At 39.6% G+C, this 22,195-nt stretch overlaps 1 protein-coding gene across 5 annotated transcripts in view; it reads right to left on the reverse strand.

Annotated features, from left to right (window-relative positions):
• The window catches only part of Scn3a (sodium voltage-gated channel alpha subunit 3), a 112,020-nt gene that overhangs the window by 52,016 nt on the left and 37,809 nt on the right, over positions 1-22,195 (reverse strand). For 2 of the 5 annotated variants that reach the window (XM_087900012.1, XM_087900011.1), the window contains 9 exons: positions 20,276-20,404; positions 19,475-19,566; positions 18,383-18,655; positions 17,904-17,967; positions 15,212-15,353; positions 14,222-14,428; positions 7,907-8,197; positions 1,782-1,982; positions 485-629 (listed from right to left, as the gene is read on the reverse strand). In XM_087900012.1, the coding sequence (XP_087756138.1) occupies positions 485-629; positions 1,782-1,982; positions 7,907-8,197; positions 14,222-14,428; positions 15,212-15,353; positions 17,904-17,967; positions 18,383-18,655; positions 19,475-19,566; positions 20,276-20,404 (1,544 nt within the window). Of the gene's footprint in view, positions 1-484; positions 630-1,781; positions 1,983-7,906; positions 8,198-14,221; positions 14,429-15,211; positions 15,354-17,903; positions 17,968-18,382; positions 18,656-19,474; positions 19,567-19,656; positions 19,749-20,275; positions 20,405-22,195 lie in introns of all 5 variants that reach the window. The other 3 variants (XM_087900014.1, XM_087900015.1, XM_087900013.1) reach the window with 3 other exon arrangements.

Raw genomic sequence — 22,195 nt, forward strand, 5'->3', positions numbered from 1 at the left:
GTGCAACAATATCACTATCAAATTGAACTTTTAAAAGTAATTTTGTGTGGATGTTAAACAGTGAATGCAACCACCAAACATTTGTGTAGGGTGTACTTCAGAGTAATCTTATATTTGTGAATATCGATGATGGAGAAATCACTTTTTAGGGACCTCGTTTGAAAGGAAAACAGGCTTGGCTTTGCCCAACTCATTGCTGTCACTCTGTTACCCTAACATCATTGACACTTACAGGCTGAAAGGCTAAAGTGTTTATGTAATGTAACTTTAGAGCAAGACCTCAATGATATGATAACAAGTTTGGGAATGCCACTCTGCAGGCAAGGTAAGGAACCAAGTGAAAGAGGAATAAGTCAACATTCATTTTTATAACCAATATAAAAGATGTATTCTTTCATATAAGTATATCTGTAGCTCAATTCTAGATGTGGAAAGCCCTTAAGGTAAGGGGTGTGCAAAAAGAAGAGGTGTTCAGAGCAGTCACCGTGCATCTCACCCTCCATGGTGTTGGTCAGGATGCTGGCTATGCTCATGGCTCTCTGTCTTCCAGAGGAGTCTTCCAACATTTCCATGGAAATCTGGTAAGAACTTAGCCTTCTCTTCCTGACTTCCGTTTCCGTGGTGGTGCCCTGCAAACCAAATACTGATGGCTCAAACCACCCTTCTCCAAGGATAACATAAGAATGTATAGCATCTCTCTGGAAAACCATGCTTCATGCAAGTCTTTTAGGCAACAATCTCAAGTAACAATATAACATTGAGTAGATTATTATATTCTATAAGCACATTATTTTCAAAGACCACAAGAGTTCAATTGACAAGAGTTCAATGGCTGGATGCAATTGGATAAAGCAATTTGTCCTACACAAGCATTTGAACATGACAAAGTTCGGGGAGAAACTTTTTTTAATAAGCATGCTGTAATTAGTTTTCATTCAAATACAAATTATTTTTCAACTTATAGCAGCAAGGAAAAGGTCAATCTTTCCACAAAGCTAAATAGTATTATATAGTCCCAAGGCTGGGTTATTTTCTTTGAGGCTATATTGACAAACTGACAAATATGGGCCATTTTTTCCATGCACAAACACAGATGTACAATGAAATGTGTGTGCTTTCCTGAGATTTCTTTTCGGCCAAATGCTGAAAAATTCTATAATCATCAATTTTGTTTTGGAATAATTTTTCAGATAGAATTATAATATTGACAATTGAACAAAACTGTCCATTGTCAGTACATCAACCATTACAATATTTAATTTTGAGAATAAAAACATTTCAGGATATGAGGTGATGGATGATTACATAATTTAAGGGAAAAGTTAATAATGAAGATTTGATTATGAAAGTGCTGCTTATTTTGTATTTGTGCTAAATCTACCATAGTTGTAGATTGGTGTTTTGTTTCAGACTCTAAATTTTGAGTACTGTTAACCTAAAAAACTAATGACTTCACACAAGTTAAGTGGCTTTCTTATTTTGTTTTTTTTTATTCACTTAATCACGTGATACTTTTAAGCACTTTCATTTGGAGAAAGTAGGATCCTAGAACAGGCTCAACTGCCCAGGCCTGGATTTTTTTTTTTTTCAAATTGAAGTAAAGAGTCAGTAGTAGCTGGTTTATGTATTATCACCTCTGGCAGAAGTTGTCCAGTAGGTGACGTAAGAGCTGATGGTCCACCCACCAAGGAAACCACACCATTGCAATCCACAGTGCTGTGCATCTTCCCATTTGCTGGAAGCCCTGGCACCATCCTGGATGACATACTGGCCTGACTAACGTTACTGTTGCGTCGCTCTCCAGGTCTGTGCGGCACAAACAGTGAGTCTCTCCTGCTCTCACTATCTTCAAAGGTGCTGTGCTCGTCATCGGCAAAGTCATTCTCAGACCCCACGTCCTTCGCCCGACCTCGGAAGCTGAAAATGCTCGTTTTGCTATTGCGTCTTGGGGAAAACAGGGAGCCACGGATGCTCAAGAGAGACTGAGGAGAAAGGAAGGAAGGAAGAGATCGGGGACAGGGGCGGGGTGGGACATAATTGTTTAATAAAAGATCTTAAGATTGCAGAAACCACTTGCTTTTAAGTTGGTGTCAGCTTGTGCTTAAGTACAGGTAATGGAATTCACTCATGGCTGTCCTTTTCGTTTTGAAGATCATAGTGCAAAAGTCAGTGCACATTTAATCATAAAGCACACCACTTCCAAGAGTCCTGACTCACGATTGCTGAAATGTATGTGTGTTTTCATCTACGCTTCATTCTAGCGCTGTGAGCTGGAATGTGCTCTCACAATACAGTGGGCGAAGTGGGGAGATCTAAGCAGGAGGCAGCTGCCAGTTCTCAGTGCTGTGACGGGAAGGGCATGCAACTTGGAGGCGGGGAAAAGGCTCAAGTGAGAATGTTAGTTCAGATTCTAAATACTTACACCAAATTCTAAAAGAACTGATATCAAATCACCTGGATAACTGCAGTATTAACAAAGGTAGCATTGTGTCTTTCTTCCCTTCTGGCTTCTACGGGGAAAGTCTCAGGGCTTATCTCTATCCGATGGTGAGAGTCATGTCCCAGAACTTGCTGGCCACATTTTTTTTTTTTTAACATTTTCCATCAGGGTGACACGTTGTTCACTTGGTCTGAGGGCCCATGTGTCACCGCAAGTGTAAGAGGATTTTAAAGCCCTCTGTGGTAGTCTGCGTACTAAAAATCTAACACTGGCTTAAAGAACCAAGGTATATGACTGGAGCAAAAAAGGTGGTTCTTGTGACATCATGTTAATTACAGTGAAGAGAGCTAGGTAAATGAAAATGAAGATGCTATGGCTTTCTTGATTTTTTTTTAACTTGTGCTGGGCAATGCACTCTCTACCTCGCTCATTATTGGCCAGACAAGCATATTCTGCTGGGCTATGTGCCCAGGCCACAACGACGTTTATCATCTACATTTACAAACAAACTGGTAAGTTGCTCTCTAATAGCAGAAAGTAGGATATCACTTGGTTCCTTCTTTGACTCTCTGAATGAACTTTTAAACTGCATTGATAGCTCAGGAATGACCTTAGTGTGGTAATTGTTTTTGAAAAATACCCCTGGGCAGGAAATGGAATATTGCTTGCTCTCCTGATCATTAATAATGCTATTTCTTTTTGCTTCCTTTCTTGTTCTTATTCCTTGCCCCACCTCTCTTCATAACCACTGTAATTACACACACACACACACACACACACACACACACACTTTCTGCACATGCATACACATGTAGCCAGGTGTAGGGCATAGAAGCTCGCACTTATTGTACTAGCACTGAAGCTGAGGCTGGAGGATGGACAATTTTAGGCTAGTCTGTGTTACATAGCAAGATTCTGTCTCGAAAACAAATCAAATCAAAACAGAAGAAACTAATATATGCATATGTTAATATGCTAAACAGACACTGGCAGCAACTAGCTTGCCCTCCCTTTTTCTTCTCTAGTATAAAAACAAATATAATCTTAGAGGAGAAAACACAACAAAATCTGATTCAGAATTTTTTAAATATTTCTTTGCCTAATTAGCTAAGATTGATTCTCTTGGGTCCCATTGTTAGCTTTATTTTTATGAATTTCTCCAGATGACTGTCTTTGTCCTTTGGAATTCTGGAAAGGTACTTTTCCTTCTGTGTCTTTTCTTGGGTAAGTTCTCTATAGGACACAGCAGATGCAGGGTGTGTGTAAACTGTTTTGTGTCTCGGCAGCATGCAGTTCCAATGAGAGTGTGCATTTAGCGCAGCTAGGCCTGGGTTAGACTGACTCCTCTTCCAAGGACTCAAATGGCTATAAGAGAATGAGTATTTTGAAACTTCACACACGCATCACTTTGTATATTGAAAGTGTGCCATTTTCAGGAAATTCAATTTGGAATTCTGACTCAGCACATTTAAACATATGTACCAAGCAGTCATTCATTGGAAACATAATTATTCCATAATGGGGCAGTGTTCAGAGATGGAGCCCTTGTGAATGAATTACTACTTTTCTGAGTTACCTATCACAGTTTGGTCCCCTCTTATCTCTTCTGTACGAGGCCATTTGTGCTTTCGCTCACAAGGTTCTCTCAAAAACCAGGATGAACTCAATGCCATACTCCAATCTCCAGATAATACACCAACATACAGATCTGTATAAACTACACTCAGTCTCTGGTGTTTGCTACTTACACACACACACACACACACACACACACACACACACACACACACAGAGAGAGAGAGAGAGAGAGAGAGAGAGAGAGAGAGAGAAGACACAGCAGGTGTGCTTCTAATAACTTGGATTTTTAACCCACATTCCATCTGATGCCAAACCCAGGTGGATCTCTATACTCAGAGAAGCACGTTTTACTCTAGTATGTCTTATATTAATTTCTAGGATGGTGAAGTGTAATCATCTTACTCTACCCGTGCCTCAGTGAAAATCTGCTTATGTTACATGACTTGGGCGTATGTGACATGTTTCTACCACGACAGCATAGCAGAGCATGCTGTTAATTGGCATGCTTTTCCCTCAGGGTCTTTTTCAGAGGCGTTCCAGATCTTTGAGTTTATGTGAAACTTCTTTTCACTCTTTGGAAAGTATAATAATGGGTGTGGGCACAGCTTTCAAGACAACAGAGCCCGAAAAAGGAGATAACAAAAATAGTATTCAGAGAAAATAAACCAAAAATAACACCCTTGAAGCTGCGGCAGAGTTAAGGGAATACCCGCAGCTGGGGCAAGCTCTACTCCGGAGAAAGAGCTTTGCTGAGCTCAAGGGCCATTCTATGCCTCACGCCCAGCAGAAAAAAATTACGGGTGTTGGCTTCATTTTATTTCCCTCTGTTCTAAGAAGAAATGTATGGCTGTTTTCTTAATTTCAATAATAAAGAGAAAATGGAAGTATTGAATCAACCCTGCGGATAGGATCTAAACCCAATGTGGATTGAGAACAATGATGAAGACCCAGGGAATTAACAGGTGTTTGAGTAGACTATGCTGAATGACTATTGGTTGAAAATCTCATCTGAGCCACAGCACAACTTAAATATATCTGCAACTATATTTGCTTATAGCTATCAGCTTCTGGTTTAAAAATAAATGGTCCCAGTGTGACCAAACACCATAGTCAAAATCCTGAGGGACAGGGATTTCCATTATATACTTTGAACGAATTTTTAATGCTGCACAATGACTATCTAGCATGTCTATTAAGTAAATGATGCAATAAATGTAAAACACCATTTAGAGTCACCCTAGTGGAGAAGGACAGGGTGCCCATAATTTATACTCCCTCTTCTTTGACCTTTTCAGGAGCAATATTGTTTTTGAAGAGTATGCCCAGTCCACTTATGCTTGCTGCCTCTGCAGCCTTTATTCTCTTTTCCATAAGACAAAACCTTTGATGCCTACAAAGCTATCACTGCAGAGTTTCTGGATAGTTTTGCTTGAGCCCTGTATGGACACCTTCATTTTGAATTGGATTTGTAGATGCTGTAGTCATCAGCCCAGCTGTCTACCCATCTATTCCATCAAAATCTATCATCTTTATCCATCTATCTACAGACACAAAATGAATTGTTCAAATGCACATGCTGCTGCTCTTGCTTTTAGTGCTAACATATCAACTACCAGCTACCTCCCCTCTGCCACTGCCTTTCTGGGCGCCAGTCACCCAAGCTTCATTGCTCTATGAGGGTTGTGGACATAGTGTCACATAAAGATTTTGAAGTTTCCCTTCCATTGGACCCGGAAGGAAGTGTCATTGTGTAGTTTCTTCCCATGACCCCTCCAAATCTGAGAATGTCACCCTCAAACCATCTGATTTAAAATGTTATTTTCAGTCATGTGGCTCCTGTGCCCAGAATATTCATCACCATCCCAAGTAGCATGTGACCTGTCTGATACGACCACTGACTCAACCTTTAGAATAAAGTTCCATTATATCAGTGAATGGAATCTAATCTTTCATTAAGGCGTTTTCAACATCTAGAGCTCTTTGTGTTACATCAGTGATAATTGTGATGATTAATGTCAACTCTCAAATTAATAGACTCTCGATCGCCTCAGGGAATGGGCCTCTGTATTGAATGTAGAGGATTATCTTAATTGGGTTAATTGAGGTGAGAATACCATAGGAAGCATGAGAGCCACCATTCATGGGCCGTGTCTTAGACAAAGGAAAAAAGAATGGGGTGACAAGCATACAAATCATGTCTCTCTTTCTTGACTATGCAGCCAGGGCCTTCCTCTCTTGAGCTCCTAACCGTTAAACTTCCTTGCAACCATGGACCTTACATAACCTGGAACCATAAGCCATATGGTTACATAGCCATAACCATAATCCTAGAATAAACCCATTCTCACTTACATTACTTTTGTTAGAATATTTTACCACAGTTACTGGTTACTGGAAAAGAAACCAAAACAGTGCTTAATATTTACTGCTTGAAGGACCTAATATATAAAGTTTTAGACAAGAAGGGAAAAAATCCCATTTTCAAAAGACATACAATTGTCATGCAAATATCAATAATATGTGCTTTCATAAATAATTAAAACTATTCAACATTTTTCAGTTTTTTTCATTAGAAGTTTTCAATTTTTTTTGTTTTTGTTTTTGTTTTTTGAGACAGGGTTTCTCTGTAGCTTTAGAGCCGGTCCTGGATCTAGCTCTTGTAGACCAGGCTGGCCTTGAACTCACAGAGATCCGCCTGCCTCTGCCTCCCAGTGCTGGAATTAAAGGCGTACGCCACCACCACCCGGCAGAAGTTTTCAATTTTTACTTTTCCTTGATTATATGAGATTCTTATATAATGCTTGCATAGCTCTTTAAGACAACGATCCAAGGCTAAAGTTGTGAGTTCAAGGACAGTCCGGGAGATATAGTGAAATTCTGTCTAAAAGTCAACAAAACCAAAACAAAAAAATAACCAAGCGCTATACTGAAGCAAAAATTGTGGTTGCCACTCTTTTTGTAAAATTTTATGATTGTCACCCTTAATTTCATTAAAGTATTGTTCTTTAATTAAGGGACGTCATACTCGTTGGTTGATTTACAGCTTTTTGTTTGTTTTTGCTTTAAATTGATTGTTTAGCATTGACGTTAGGGTATAATTTTTGAGTAAATTTAATATACTTGGGAACGTTTGTAATTTATAGGACACAATGTTGGAACAGATAAAATAGGCCTCAAACAGAACGGTACTTATTGCGGCCTCCAGTACTGGTTGCTGTTTGTATTAAACAAACCCTGTTTAAGTTAAAAAAAAAAAAAGTAGAAACTATTTTATTGTCTTTGACATAAAAAAAGCAATGATGCTAACACTGGCACTGTGAATTGGATAGTTGGCCTTAATTTGCATCCCTAATTAACCGCCTTCAGTGTTCCCGCTTCAAGAGAGGCTACATTGTAATTCTTCCCTCGTAGGTACCATGGTAAAGGAGACGTCTAAGTAGAGTTTTCACACTAAAGAAAACAGGCAAATCAGGAGGCATTCCTTCCCAGAATTCATATACATGTTATAATATAACCTCCTATAATCAAAGCAGTAGCTTCATTAAAAAAAAAAAAGTCAGGTTTATCCATTCTTAAAATGGGGAAACTGAACAGAAGCTTCCAATACAATCCCAATGAAACCGGTGAGAGACAGGCTATGCCAAATATATAAATAAATAAATAGATAAATAAATAAATAAATAAATTAGCAAAGTTGTGAAATATTTAAAGACAATTTTCTTAAAGTATTGCCTGACCTATTTTTTTCAAATACCCTTTCTAAGACAACTGATGCTATAAATTTATATAACTGGATGATGCCAGCACCCTGTCACTCAAAGGAAACACCATAAAGATCTACCAAAAAACCATGCACTGTTTTGCAGACTGCTTCTCAGACCTCGGTACCTGGTGGGGGGAGCACAGCTTCTTCTCGCCGGTCAGCCGATTCCCATCCAGGGAGAACAGGAAGCTCCTTCGCTTGACGCTGTCTTCAGATTCCGACTTGGGAAACCTGTCCCCCTCGGTTCTATGGTTCCCCTCCATGTGCTCCCTCTGTTTCCTTTTTTTCCTCCGGTTCCTCCACTCCTTGGCACTCTTGGAGCTTAACTTGGAAGCTTCTGAAGAACTCTCCAGAAGTTCTCCTAACCCTCCTATCCCACTGAAGTCTCTGGATGCCGCCGAGGCTGCAGCCACCGCCTGTTGAGAATAGAGGCCAAAAGATGTTTGCAGTTACGGGCTGGAAGCAGAAGCGAAGGCAGGCGTGCTGCCCGATGATTTTCCACCAGGAGGACGAATTCTGCACTCCGGTTTACTTAGCAACAGGTTTTACCTTTAAAATGGCATAGTACAAAGTGCATTGAAGCCAGACGGCGCGGTACGGTATACTGTCTGCTCTGGCCTTTAATATGAAACTCTCGAGGTTAGCTTCAGTTCAGGAGGCATTTGCTGACCGGAAAGAACTCTGTCTACCTTAAGGGCACCCCTTTCCTTGGAGCTAGACCCTCTCTGATCACTGTCCCATTTCCCCCGAGGGATCACTTTCCTTCCGTGGGGTGGTGAATAAGCGTGTGGTCCTGCTTCCTTTGTCTGCTTTGCTTTTAATTTTGTGACATGTAAAGTTCAGGCTGTGGTGATGTATTTTTGTAACCCTAGCACTTGGGAGGCAGAGGAAGGAGGACCAGGAATTTGAAGCCAACCTGGGCTACATACTCGGCCTGTCCCAGAACCAATCCAAGGTAAACTTTCAATGTGTGACTATATTACCTTAGATGGAAGAGCTAGAAGTGGCGAATCAGTCCCTTCTCGTCTTTGGCTTGGAAGACACCTAGTCCTATGGTTGAGGTGTTCTCATTCCAGACAGTGTTACACAGCACTTCCAGCTGTGAAATTCTAAATGTGTACAAACTTTGTACTATTGTTATAAATGATAAGCCTTTCAATAAATAAATTACTGATTTTTTCTGAAGATTATGAGAATGTCTCATATATTTTCTTTGTGGATCTCAGCATCATGCAGTCTTAAAAATTTTGAGTTTCCCATTTCATTAAGAAAACAAACACAGCGCTGCGGTATAAACATAGCGAGTGGTTTACATTTTCATCACAGCCATCGTATTGTTAGGCTAGGAATGATTTAACCCTGACTTAGTGAGGCAATGGGACAACACAGCATGTCTCGAGCCAAGTGCTCATTAAATACGCTCCGGATTTTAAGCCCAAGCTCGGAGGAGAAAGGAGGGAATTATGAAAACGCTGGTCACCCTTTTACATATGTCATTATTAGATATAAATAACTCTAATGTATCTGCCATTTTGTCTGTTTCCTCTTGGACTGTAAGTCACATAAGCATTTTTTTTTTCTCCAGTGTCTGGTGTGCCTCCTGACGGAGAAAGTCCTCAGGAAGTTCTTGGTGAGCAAAGCATCTTACTGTCAATCACCTGACCCTAGCGGAATGTGGGGGACAGCTTGGCTTTGATTTTTCCAGATCCCACAGATGGCTGTGTGGAAACAGTGTGTGTACGGGCAGTGTGCATTTGGAGTTGGATACCGAGTAGAGTCTTACAATTGTGTGTTGGAGTCAACAATACAGAACATACAACATGGATATATGTGTATATTTTTTAGCACTGGTCCCATACAGGGTCCATGATTTAAGCATTGCTATGAGACAATGCTTACATGTAACTGGAACTGTAACTCAGTATTTAGCTGTTCATAAAACTGTGTAAGATCGTCAATTTTTCATTTTCGGTACCCATCATTTCTTAAGTCATCCATGATGTCAAATGAATAGCGAAGATGCTGCATAATATAACTATGTATATTCACTAAAGGAAATCAGCAAAGCACCTGTTGAGAGCAGATTAAATACTCTCCATCCTGCGTTATGCAGAAGAGGCACGTAATATATATTGCTGAATATATGAACACATATGTATCTTTGTTCTGTCCAAATAAAGTTTTCCTTTTCTCTATGTACAGACACAAGCACAGGATTGACGGCACTATTCATTTATAGCCTTGTTTGTCCCTGGAAATGTAGGAAGTCGTGGTGGGGCTCTCTGGCCACAGTCCTGAAGCTATCATTCAATTGAAATCACTTCTGGAGTTTGTTTTGCATAGGACACGATTTCCCTGCCTATTCTGCGTAACGGTTCAAACAATTCAAAACTAAAACAGATTCTTTTTTTTTTACAGCAACAAAAGCGGCCTCCGACACAACACGTTTTCCGTGTTGCTTGCCAGCTCAAAGCTGTCACTTGTTCCCCTGACTCCCTCAAAGGCAGATGTTTCCTGCCGTGGCTCATGTCCATGCACCTGTTTGTGCCCAGCTCCGCAATGCTGCCAATGTCCTGCTTGTTCAGACTCACAGCCAATCACTCACAACTAACATCCTGCATTCTGCTCATAACAAATAGCCAGTTAGTGCTTAATGTTTATGTAGGTAACCTTTTCTTAGGACATTTCTCTATGACTCAAAATAAATGCTATAATTTATACTGTATCTACAACTCCTTGAAAATACAACCCCATGACTAATTTTTTCATTTTAAAAGTTAGATAAAGTTGAAACCCTGTTCAGAGATATAAGGCACTAACTATATAATTCTTCAATTTATATTACATATCTTAAATGTCATAATTTCAAAGTGTATCCTACAGCTTACTCTAATATTTTGCCAGTAGACCTAAACAGCCTAGGGTAGGCTAAACTGGATAATATTGAAATTTAAAGGTCACAGATTAAATATCAAGTACAATTACAATGATTGAGGACCGAACATTTCTGTCTAATGTTAGCTTTTCCATTTTCAAAACTTGCATTTGACTTGTGAGCCCACTGTGTTGTGTGCATTTCCCATCTACAGAAATGATTAAACCTACAGGAACTTTGACAAACATTGGGTAAAAAATGAAAGCCATGCTGTGTTTTGTGAGAACATTGGCTAGATGGCAAGTTCTAAAGGGACCTAGGCCGTAGACAAGACCTGGGCTTCATTTCGGCACACATCGTCTCATGGTACACCAAGCCTTCTTTCCCTTTCTCCACCCACCGTTCTCTAGCCATTATTAACCATGTTATCAGTAAAAATGGACTTGATTCTCTGATTTCTTCCCAAAATAACCCTTTCTCCGAACTATGTTTCAGGTGATAAAAGTGAGTGCAATATCGAATCATGGTGATTTGGCCACCACAGTCTGATAATGGGCTACTGAGTGGAGAATGACACGTTTTAGCTGATTTAACCATGAAGTAGACAGCCAGCCCCTTTAAAGTCTTATTAGACATATCCCAAACCTAGCTTAGACTTTCATTTCTGAAGTTTGAAAGACTGTACATTTTTCATTTGTCGATTTTGCCTTAAAGTGACTGCATTTCAGGAGAAACTTATTCTTACATTATGTTATCTATGTAGCATCTGCAAGCAACTCAGAATAGTTGAAAAATTAAATGTTGATTCTATAAATTCCAATTATACATTGTAATTTAAATAATAATTCAATGATCTATGTCTATTCATCTGAAAAAAGTAAACTCAAAAAAAAAAAGCCTTTAGAAAAGCACTGTGTTTGGACCTCCATTTCTGGTGCAGCAGGTCTAGCGGGAGGCAGATGAGCTCTCTCCTGAAACAATCAGAGCAATAGAAAAATAGATAAAATGATGGTTCTGGAGACACTGAACTTCTAGTCAAGATGTTCTAAACCACTGGGAAATGGAAAAGCATAAAAGCTCCATCCAGGTGTTAAATTACCATCCTGGGCCCCTAGACGGAAACGCAGTAGAAAAGACTTCATGAATGGAGGAGGTGGAGCTGAGCCCACAGGAAAACCCAGGTGCCTACCGTTCACAGGACAGGCACACAAGGAAAGGTAGAAACAAGATAGAACCCTGGACCTCTTTTGAGATCCACCTTGAGTACTGAGACTATTTAGTGGTGTGTGAGTATGGGGGGCCGTGAGGGGAGGGGGAGAGAGGGAGAGATATGAAGTTTCCTGAGGTGAGTGTAGAGAGAAAGCACCCTCCACCCATGCAACATTACGCATGTGGTGACCATTAGCACTAGCAAGCATGTCATTTTAAAGGCCACTGGGTAATATTTAGGGAGGCCATCACTCTACTGTAGGTGATTATTCATCTTTACGTTAAATATTACTTTGGTCCTATCTGCCAAATCTTCAAATGTTAGAAGATGTGAAAGCATCAAACTGCTAATTCATGTTAAAATTGTCTCATCTCAGAGAACAAGAATCTTTACAGGAATACAAAAATATCCATTGATAACCCAAATAAATTTTCTAGAATTCAGTTGAAGATTTTCAGAACCTTAAACAGGAAAAAGATGCTATATATGTTCAAACATTAATTAGAGATAGCCACAATGTCTGACATGAAAAATACACAAGATAAAAAACAGCAAATAGGGCAGTATAACAAAGGATCAACTTGAAGATAGTGATAAAGAAACTATGCAATCTGGCATAGACAAGCTTATTTTAAAACTTGTTTGGAACTAAAAAGACTCAAAATATCTTTGAAAAGCAAACCAAAGACAGAGCAGTAACATGGTCATCCACAAAACCTACTATAAAACTACAATAGTTCAGAGTTTCTCTGTGGAAGTTTCTCCTGTCTGTCTTGGAATTTACTCTGTAGACCAGGCTGGCCTTGAACTTACAGAGATTTAACTGTCTCTGCCTCCCAAATGCTGGGATTAAAGGTGTGTACCACCACCACCTGGCTGAGCAAGTGATTTTTGACAAAAATGCCAAGTCAGTTTAGCAGAGAAATGATATTTTGTTCCCTAAATGGTTTAGAAATGGTTACCTTTCTATGTACACAGAACAGAATGCATACAGCTAACATTTCATGTACATATTCACTTATGATGGGCATCAGGCACAAGGGAATGCAGACAACTTTATAACTTTGGGAGACAAGATGGGGGGAAATCCAAAGTACTTATTTAAAAGGTAGAGGAGATGCCACACCAAAAGCATTAGAATGAAAAAAAGAAGAAATAAGCAATAAGCTCTGATTCATCAAATTAAAAACATTTACTTTAAACTCGTTATCAGATGGGAAGCCAGTTAGGGCAAATGTCACAGACTTGTACCCATGGCGTATAAAGACCACTTTAGACTCTGTAAAAGAACAACCAGCCGGGCTAGAGGGGTGACTTAGAGGTTAAGAATGTGTGCTGCTCTATTAGAGTATCCATGTTCAATTTCCAGCACCCGAACTATCTGTTCCTCTACGTGGAGATCTGACTCCTCTGTCCTCTGTGAGAAACGCACATCATTTTTTTTTAAAAAATTTGTTTAGAAAACAAACAACCTGGAAAATGAAAACAAAGCCAAACAAAATAAGCAAAGAAGAGGATGAAGCATCTGAGGATTTCAGTTCATGAAAGAAAGGCACAGGAGAAAAGCAAAACCACAAAAAAGGATGTGTTTGCATCATCAGTTGTTTCTAACCAACAAATTATAACAGCAAAGGAACTTATCAGCAAGGCCTACGCAAAGACTAACCATGCCAAGCATTATCAGCGGTAGGAGGAAGGGAACTGGGAAGGGCAACAGTGCGAGACAGAGGTCAGGCTCCCATGCGTCTGCCCACTACCTTCTTCTTGAGTGCACGCCGCACCTTTTTGTCCAATCCTGTCTTCCCATCTCTTCCAATTACAACTGTCTTAGCCACTACATCTACATTACTCAGTCACTAAGTACACTTCAGCATTGAAAATCTCATTCCTCGATTTCAGATGCATTTCTGGTACCTTAATTTGACCAACAAACTATCTTGGTAATAGAGAAACTCCAAAGAAGTCTGAGATGCAATCATTCACAGAGGTTTCTCGTAAACTTTAGAGATGAATTAACTTCAGAATACAACTTTGAAGGTTGTATTCTATTGGAATGCAAGATTGTTTTTTGGAAATCTCAATTAGATCTCTTAAATTCCAACCTTGGTTTTCATGAGAATATTGCATAATAAATCTTATACTTACTGCATTCCTACCTACTAGGTAATTTCTCTATGTTATATGATGTGTAAAACGTTTATTTGACCCCAGATTTACGAATAATGTTGAGTATCTTGCAGCTTTCCAATGCCAATAGCTACATACAATACAGAATTGTAGCTCCCGCTTAGTCATGACAGCTAAAGATTCCCAGTAAGAAACTAAAACAAGAAAGAGCTGACAGCCACTTCATACCTGCGCCTCCTCCTGCTGCTTCTTCAGCTGCTCCAACATCTGCTGAAACTCCGCCTCTTTCTGCTCAGCCTCCTCCAAGGTGGCCTGATTCTGCTCCTCGTAGGCCATGGCCACCACAGCCAGGATCAAGTTCACCAAATAAAATGAGCCCAAGAAAATCACCAGAACAAAAAATATCATGTAGGTCTTCCCAGCTGCACGTAATGTCTAGTATAGAAAAACAATAATTTAATTGATATTTTAATATAATATCCCCAATTAAAAATCAGACTACAATAGCTAGATATCAGGAAATCAATGGTTTTTAACATCTAACTTTTTTGACCAAATAATTTTTGGTGTTAAATGATCAAATACCTGTACATTAGCATATCAATCAGATCATCAGCAGTATGACTGCTATGTCATTTGACATAAAAACATTTCAAGATAATACTTGTTTGATCTATATCAAAGTAATGTTATAAGAGTTCCTAATGCAGGACAATGCTATAAATGGTGTGCTTCCCCATTTTCTACAGATTCAGCTAAATGACTTTCACATAAGAAATTCTCCATACATGTCCTTCCATAATATGAGTATGTTCATGTACATATGTGAATGTAAATGCTCCATGTAAGAAACTCTCAATATGATTTTTTGTTATCTAGCCATATATATGTATATTTATATACATATATAAATATATGTGTATATATATATATATATATATATTTCCAGAATGATGCCCATAGCAGAGGGCCTTTTATCTAAGAAACTTACTATTTTGTTTGCATATGTGTGTTTCTATATGAAAGAGATGAGGGTGGGGGAGAGACAGGGAGGGAAGGGGGCAAAGTAGAGGGGAGGAGGGGAAGAGTGGGGAGGATTCTAGGTGCATCGATTCTAATATTATGGCCTATTTAATATCCCTGAATGTTATAAATGAGTACTTAGAATTTGTATGAGTTCACCAACCCAAATCCTACTCATATAAATTTGGTTCATACCAACTGGTAAAGATTCTCCCAGTAATCCTGAGTCATGAGTCGAAACAGAGACAAGAAGGCCCAGCTGAAGGTGTCAAAGCTCGTGTAGCCGTAATTGGGGTTTCGCCCGGCCTTCACACAGATGTACCCTTCTGGACATTGTCTGTGAAACAAAGAAACAATGGTGGGGGTGTCAGAGGAAGTGTGCCTATTCCCACCGACTATTCTTTTTTCATAGAAATTGTCAAAAGCCAAAGATATTGTCTATAATGAGGCTTTCATTCCCAGAACACTGTAGCAGATCGCTCACAGGTGAAACTTGTTAAGAGACACCAGCAGAAAACAAAAGAACAGGGGAGTCAAATTTGGAAAGGTGAAAATGGAGCAGCCAGACATTCTGCTGCCCTGATGTCATCATTATGCAGTCTTTACCAAGTGGGAAGAATCAATAACTTAAAATTAAGGAGAAAGTGTCGGAAGGTGGGAAGGAGGCCAGCGAGCTGGTCTGTTAGCCAGTTCTGTAGAGTTGTCTGAAATGACCGCACATCTCAAAACACTCAGTTTTCTGACTATGACAACAGTAGAATGTCCTGCATCGTGATGCTCAGGTCTTAATGTCAGTACATCATCATTAGCTACGATCTTTACTCACAAGTCCTCAGTGTTCCCTTAGCACCCTACTGTCCCAGGTAGATGACGTGATCCTGCCTTCCTAGATCCGACTCTTTGGAATAGAGTGGGAAGGTGCCATGCATGCCTAAAAGCTAAGCGACAATCTTGATAAAGGCAGGTATATCTGAAAATCTGCTTGGGACTTTAATGCATGGGGAATTTGTCTGCACTCTCGAGGCTTTTACATTAATATGTTGTCATGGGTATTTATTTTATACTTTAAGTAATATTTTATCTTTTGCTAAAAATTTCTATCTTTGATGTCTGGGAGCTGTTTATGTTGGCACTTCTAACAGACAACCCCCACGATTTCATATCTTGTTTTTCCTTTACCTCGTAGCATTTTGTAACCTTCTTGTATATTCCAGACTAATCTTTTTCTAATTCCCAAGAGAGCACTAGAATCAGGCATTACTCTAAGTAGCCCTGATTCCTTTCTTTGTTTGTTTTTTGAGACAGAGTTTCTTTGTAGCTTTAGAGCTTGTCCTGGATTGTCCTGGAACTAGCTCTTGTAGATCAGGCTGGCCTCGAACTCACAGATATCAACCTGCCTCTGCCTCCTGAGTGCTGGGATTAAAGGTGTGTGCCACCACCGCCTGGCTCCTCTTAAGGAGAACAGGACCAGAAACCAAAGTCTGGGTGGCAGCTGGTGTTTATTGCTGCTGAGCTATCGGTACTTCTGGTCCCGTGAGCTGATGGGATGAGAAAGTTCTTGTGTGCATTCTGATTTACGATGCACACACACATAAACACACAAATATTTCTACATGTAGCCATTTGTGTGTCTATTTAGCTGCACTTAGAGTATATCTCCCACATCGGACTCTAAACCCTCAGCACCATGACCATTCTAGACCTTGCCTGACACTTGCCGGTCACTTGTCACTCTCCCAGTGAGCAGCCAGGCTCCCTCCATCCCTCTCCATTTTCTGTTGTTCAACACCAGTGTATAGCACAGGGGCTTCGAGATTGGCTATCCATGCTGCTGTGAGAAATATTTATTGTTGGCAACTGCTCCTCTCTCTCTCTGCTGTCACCGACTCTGCTCATATCCTAAAGTTAAGACCTTTGCCTACTTCTCTTTTCAGCTCACATTCTTGAGATAGTTTCAGATATTTGTGCTCTCTTTAAATTCTTTTGTCGTAGTTTTTTTTATTTAATTTTATCTTGGGATCCCCAGATCTCCCGATGAGTTTTAAAGTTTGCATCAATTATTTTCTCCTCTATGTTGCACGACTTGACAAATACTTACTATATATTAATATATATAAAAATCATGGACAGTACTGTTCCCACCTTAAATATACTGTGCTCTTCATTGAGTGCTCTCCCCAGCGAGAGTTCCTTTAAACTCTGATCTTTTGTTCCTCTTTGCTGGTTTGTCCTTTTCAGACATTGTGTGATTATAATCTTAGGAGTGTGTAGCTTTTTCAGGTTGATTTTTTTTCCTTTCTCACTTATGAACACTATTTTCAGATTCATTAATTTATCACTTAACAATATTTAATTATATGTGCTTACAACAGTTTTTGTATTTATTTAGATATGCAAAGACACCTTGGCTGTTTCCAATTTGGACTGATTTATACATACAGCTGAGGAAATAGTAACTTACAGATTTCTGTGTAAGTGTGTTTTCTAATTAGTTGGCTCTCTTTCTAGCCTTGGAGTGGTGTGGCTTATTTATTTTCTAAGAATTTTACAAACACTCTTACCATGATCATCTATAGTTCAAAGACTGCACTTTCTAGAGAGGTAGCCACTCTTATTATTTACACATAAGGCATTTCTTCCACTCTTTCTTGTTTGTTTTCATTTTTGTTTTTTAGAGGCAGGGTTTCTATGTAGTTTTGGAGCCTGTCCTGGAACTAGTTCTTGTAGACCAGGCTGGCCTCGAACTCACAGAGATCCACCTGCCTCTGCCTCCCAAGTGCTGGGATTAAAGGCGTGAGCCACCACCACCCAGCTTCTCCCACCATTTTAAAATAAAATTTCCACATCTTAATTTTTACTGTTGTTATTATTGTTATGTCTTTCTTACCCTGCATCGGAGCCATTTCCACACAGCAGAGGGTCTGTCTGTCCATCCAAAACATAAAAGTGGCCTGTTAATATAAAGGATAATCAATTTGATTTCATATGAAATTCTATTTACTTTTAAGTCACAGTGGAGTTGGGGGCTGGTGTGATGAGATGACCCTGGGGGTAAACATGTTTGCTTCTGGCCTTGAGGACCTGAATCTGATCCCCAGAACACACATGGTAGAAGGCGAGAACTGACTCCCATAATTCCTCTGACCTCTTTGCATGTGCTGTTTTACACAGGTGCACTCCCACGCAATTTTTTTGTTGATTGATTTGCAACAAAATTTGCAAAGAATTCATCAGAGTTTGGTGTTACTTCCAAAGGTTCATCAATAAAGTCTACCTAGAAAGTGGCTTCGCGCATAGACTCGGAATTGTTTATAGTTGAAAACTCCCTCAACAACAAGGGTATGACACGGTGGCAATGTTTCTTACTGTCATCTGCGATGTAATCCTTCCAGTTGAACGTGCTCACTGTTACATTCACAAATGTCCCATTGGAGTCCATTGTGCCATTTAAGTAGGAAGTGGTGTTGGTTTCAAAAGCGGAATCACTCGGGGGCCACTGCAAGCATTTATTCCTCAGGTTGCCCATGAACAGCTGCAGACCGATTAGCGCAAAGACACTGAGACAGAACACAGTGAGGATCATGACGTCAGACAGCTTCTTCACCGACTGGATCAGGGCCCCCACGATGGTCTTTAAACCTTTGGAGAGAGAACTATATGTCAGCTGAGGAAGAATGGAATATGTGATAATATTTCTTCTTAGCGGAGGCATACATTCTACATAGCCCATGAATGGCAGCTCAGCTACATGGACATAGAAGCTTTATGGACGGCCTCATGACTTGGGAACAGATGGAGGGCTGAGTTTCTATATGAACACCATGCTGCCGGAGGGTTCTGAACCACTGTCCACCAGTCTTCAGGAAGTTCTGCCTGTGCAATATCATGTAATTGCCACAAACATGTAGGAAACTAAATTGTGGTTACTTTTGCTTTCAACCACTGTGTTTTATGAAGCTATTTCTCCCAACCCGTTCTTTCTGCCAGCCTGCCGGAAGCGCTGATTAAAAGGCAAAGGGAATTTCAGGGCTGTAAAGATCCCATGCCACGCACATGCTGCTCCATAACCTTTCCTCCTGTTTAAAGGATGATCTATTTTTGAAATAGATCTCGAGCACATGGTAAAATACAAGGCAGTTAGTAAAGCCATTGAGAGCAAAGCTTTATGAGGATGCAGGAGAGAAGACATACATCTCGAATGCAAGAGAGGGGTTACGACAACACTCATCCATGAGATGTCAATGTCTCATGCAACTTTCTGTTAAACTCAGAGGCTGACTTTATGGATACATTGAAATTGCCAACATTACAAGGAACCGAACTAACACAGAAACACTCTTTGGCATTCTCGAATGTCGCAGACCTGAATAACAAGCAACAAGGCCAATGGTGGGTCTGCAACTCCAATATTATTAGGGTAGGTTTAAAGTCAGCCTCGGTGTTTAACCTAGCTCTCACCTGGAATGACTGAAATGGTTTTCAATGCCCGGAGAACTCTGAACGTTCTCAACGCTGAGACATTGCCCAGGTCCACAAACTCTGTCACATATCTGCAATGGGGAGTTCACACACAAACACAATAACACACAAGAAAAGTTGGAGATATAAGGGCCTACCACCTTACACCAGTTTCTTCTTACCTGGGATTACAGAAATAGTTTTCAGAGCTCGCAAGACTCTGAAAGTTCGAAGGGCTGAAACATTGCCTAGGCTTACAAATTCTGTTACATACCTGTAGGATTAAATCAGAGTTACAGATAGTTTTGGCAAAGTTCATTTTAAGTAACTACTGCTGGGTTGGCGTCTAGAGCCCCTCGAGATACACAAACAAAATCGATAGGAAGCTCAGGGTGCCAAAGGCTGAAAGCTGCCCTTAAGGGGAAAAAAGTATTGCTTTATTTCAATGCAGTTTTCATTTACATAAAGATGATTATTTGCAAAAGTTGTCACAGCACAGCAGTTTCTATTGACTTGTAGTTAATGAGTAACTTGGTTTTGATGAAGACGATGGCAGGATATGAGGTCACTGCCGTTATTGCTCAAAGACTATGGGACAATAAAATAAATCCACGTGTTGCTCATCTGCTAGACCTATCTACCTTTTAATATTTAGTCTAACACATGTTATCACAATGTGTATATGTCATAGGGTTGAGTTGACTAGTGAGAAAGTTCTGTATTCCAAACGTATCTTGGCTTGACTTCTATGATAAGTATTTTCATTCTTTTGAATTTATCAGATAAAAATAAATTACTCACGCCATGACGATGACACTGAAATCCAGCCAGTTCCATGGGTCACGAAGGAATGTGAAATCTTCTAAGCAAAACCCTCTCGCCAGAATCTTTATAAGGGATTCAAAGGTATAGATCCCAGTGAATGTATACCTAGGAAAAGCGGCCAAGGCCTAGTCAACAACAGTCAAGAGGAAGTAAAGCAGATAATTTTGAGCATGGCAACCCCTATTTTTTAATCTTCCCAAACTCAGTTTCTTTTTGTTCTTACCCAAGAATCTTAATTTAATTATTCTTATTAGACTGAGTGAAGGATTAAACTAAGGAGACAATAACATATTTGTCATAAATATATTCTTCAAAATTGTTGATGCTCAACTACCTGTGTTTTAGAACAATAATTTATTGGAAGAGTTGGGGGTGAATATGATCAAAATACCCTGTATGAGGTTCTCAAGGGGTTAATAAAGGTTTCCATAAAAGGAATAACAGTTTCCCATATTTTTTAGATTATCATTATGCTTGAGCTCTTAGAGTATCCTCAGAAGTAGAATGTCAGCCTTACGGGCAGTGTTCTGCTAGTGGACAGGTAAAAATTATCAGCCAAATTTTAACCATCAGTAGTCACATGGTTGGTGTCTTCTTTGACATCTGTCACAATGGGAATTCACACACCTTTATTGAAATATTTGTATTCAAGTTTTCTAGTGGCTAAACTCATTAATGGTTATAATAGTAAACTAGAAATAGATTTTATTTTTTATTCTTGAGTCAAGTATAGAATTTTGAAACTGCCCCCCATCTGTCTCGGTGTCTCCTTAATGTACAGATCTTTGATTCCATAAAATGCATTCATTGTCTAGGATCTCATATCTGTATTTGCCTAAAATCCTTAGAGCACAGATACACTAAACCCATCAATCTAATTTTGTATTCAAAGTTTTTGAATTCTACTCTCAGCTTGCAAAGGGAGAATGCTTTTGAGTTTGTGGGCTACCATTGTGCATCCTAGCTCATTTCTCTGAGTGATGACAATTGAAGTTATTTATGCTTCCCCCGAAAATAGTGGCGCATACTTGTTTTTAAACACCATGTTCTTGAAAAGTACAATTTGAGCTTATTTTTCAGTGCATTTCGTCTAAGTCATAGTAACATTTGATTTTCTTATGGCAGTTCATTGTGCATTACAGCCTACAGATCATTTCTATGTGCGAAATAGTAGGATCAGTGTTGTGAACGGCTTGTCGTGAGATGTTCCCTCATAGGGAGAAACAAAGAAACAGATGCAGAAATCATCACATTGAGTTTCCCAAGTACATTTTTCCTCCATCCTACACCCCTACCAGGCTCAAGTGGTTACAAGAGCAGTACGTATAATTGCTAATTACAAAGTAGTTGAGTATGAAGAACAGATGCATTTTACCAGGCCACACGTGTATGGACTTGTATTTTAGTTTGGGCGTCTGTGTACTATATGAAGTTCCCTCTCTGCTCACCTTAGCACCAAGGTATCTTATTGTCTCCTCTTTTCCTTGGCGTCCATGTATATTGGCTTCGGTTTGATTTCACTTCTTAAATTTTTTTAAAAAAATTGTTTTTCAGTGACAACCACTATTTTGCTTGTTTCCTTACTACACTGCAAAAACTACTACATGTAGCGGAATAGAAAAGTTGCACAGTTACTCAACAGAGACGTGTCAGCTGAAAACACTTACAGTGCTGGCTGTGTTTATAGTGCATATAGCCTCTCTAACTTTCCCTTTAAAAAGACACTGAAGGCTAGACAGATGACTGTCTTCCAAAAGACTCAGGTTGCGTTCTTTACTCCAGTTCCAAGACATGCAACACCCTCTTTTGATCTCTTCAGGCACAACACACACATGGTATGCAGACACATGTGCAGACAAAACACTTGTACACGTAAATGAAAATAAAATGAATGTA

Source organism: Myodes glareolus, chromosome 21, assembly GCF_982192425.1.
Source record: "Myodes glareolus chromosome 21, mMyoGla1.1, whole genome shotgun sequence".
NCBI classification, from domain to species: Eukaryota; Metazoa; Chordata; class Mammalia; order Rodentia; family Cricetidae; genus Myodes; species Myodes glareolus.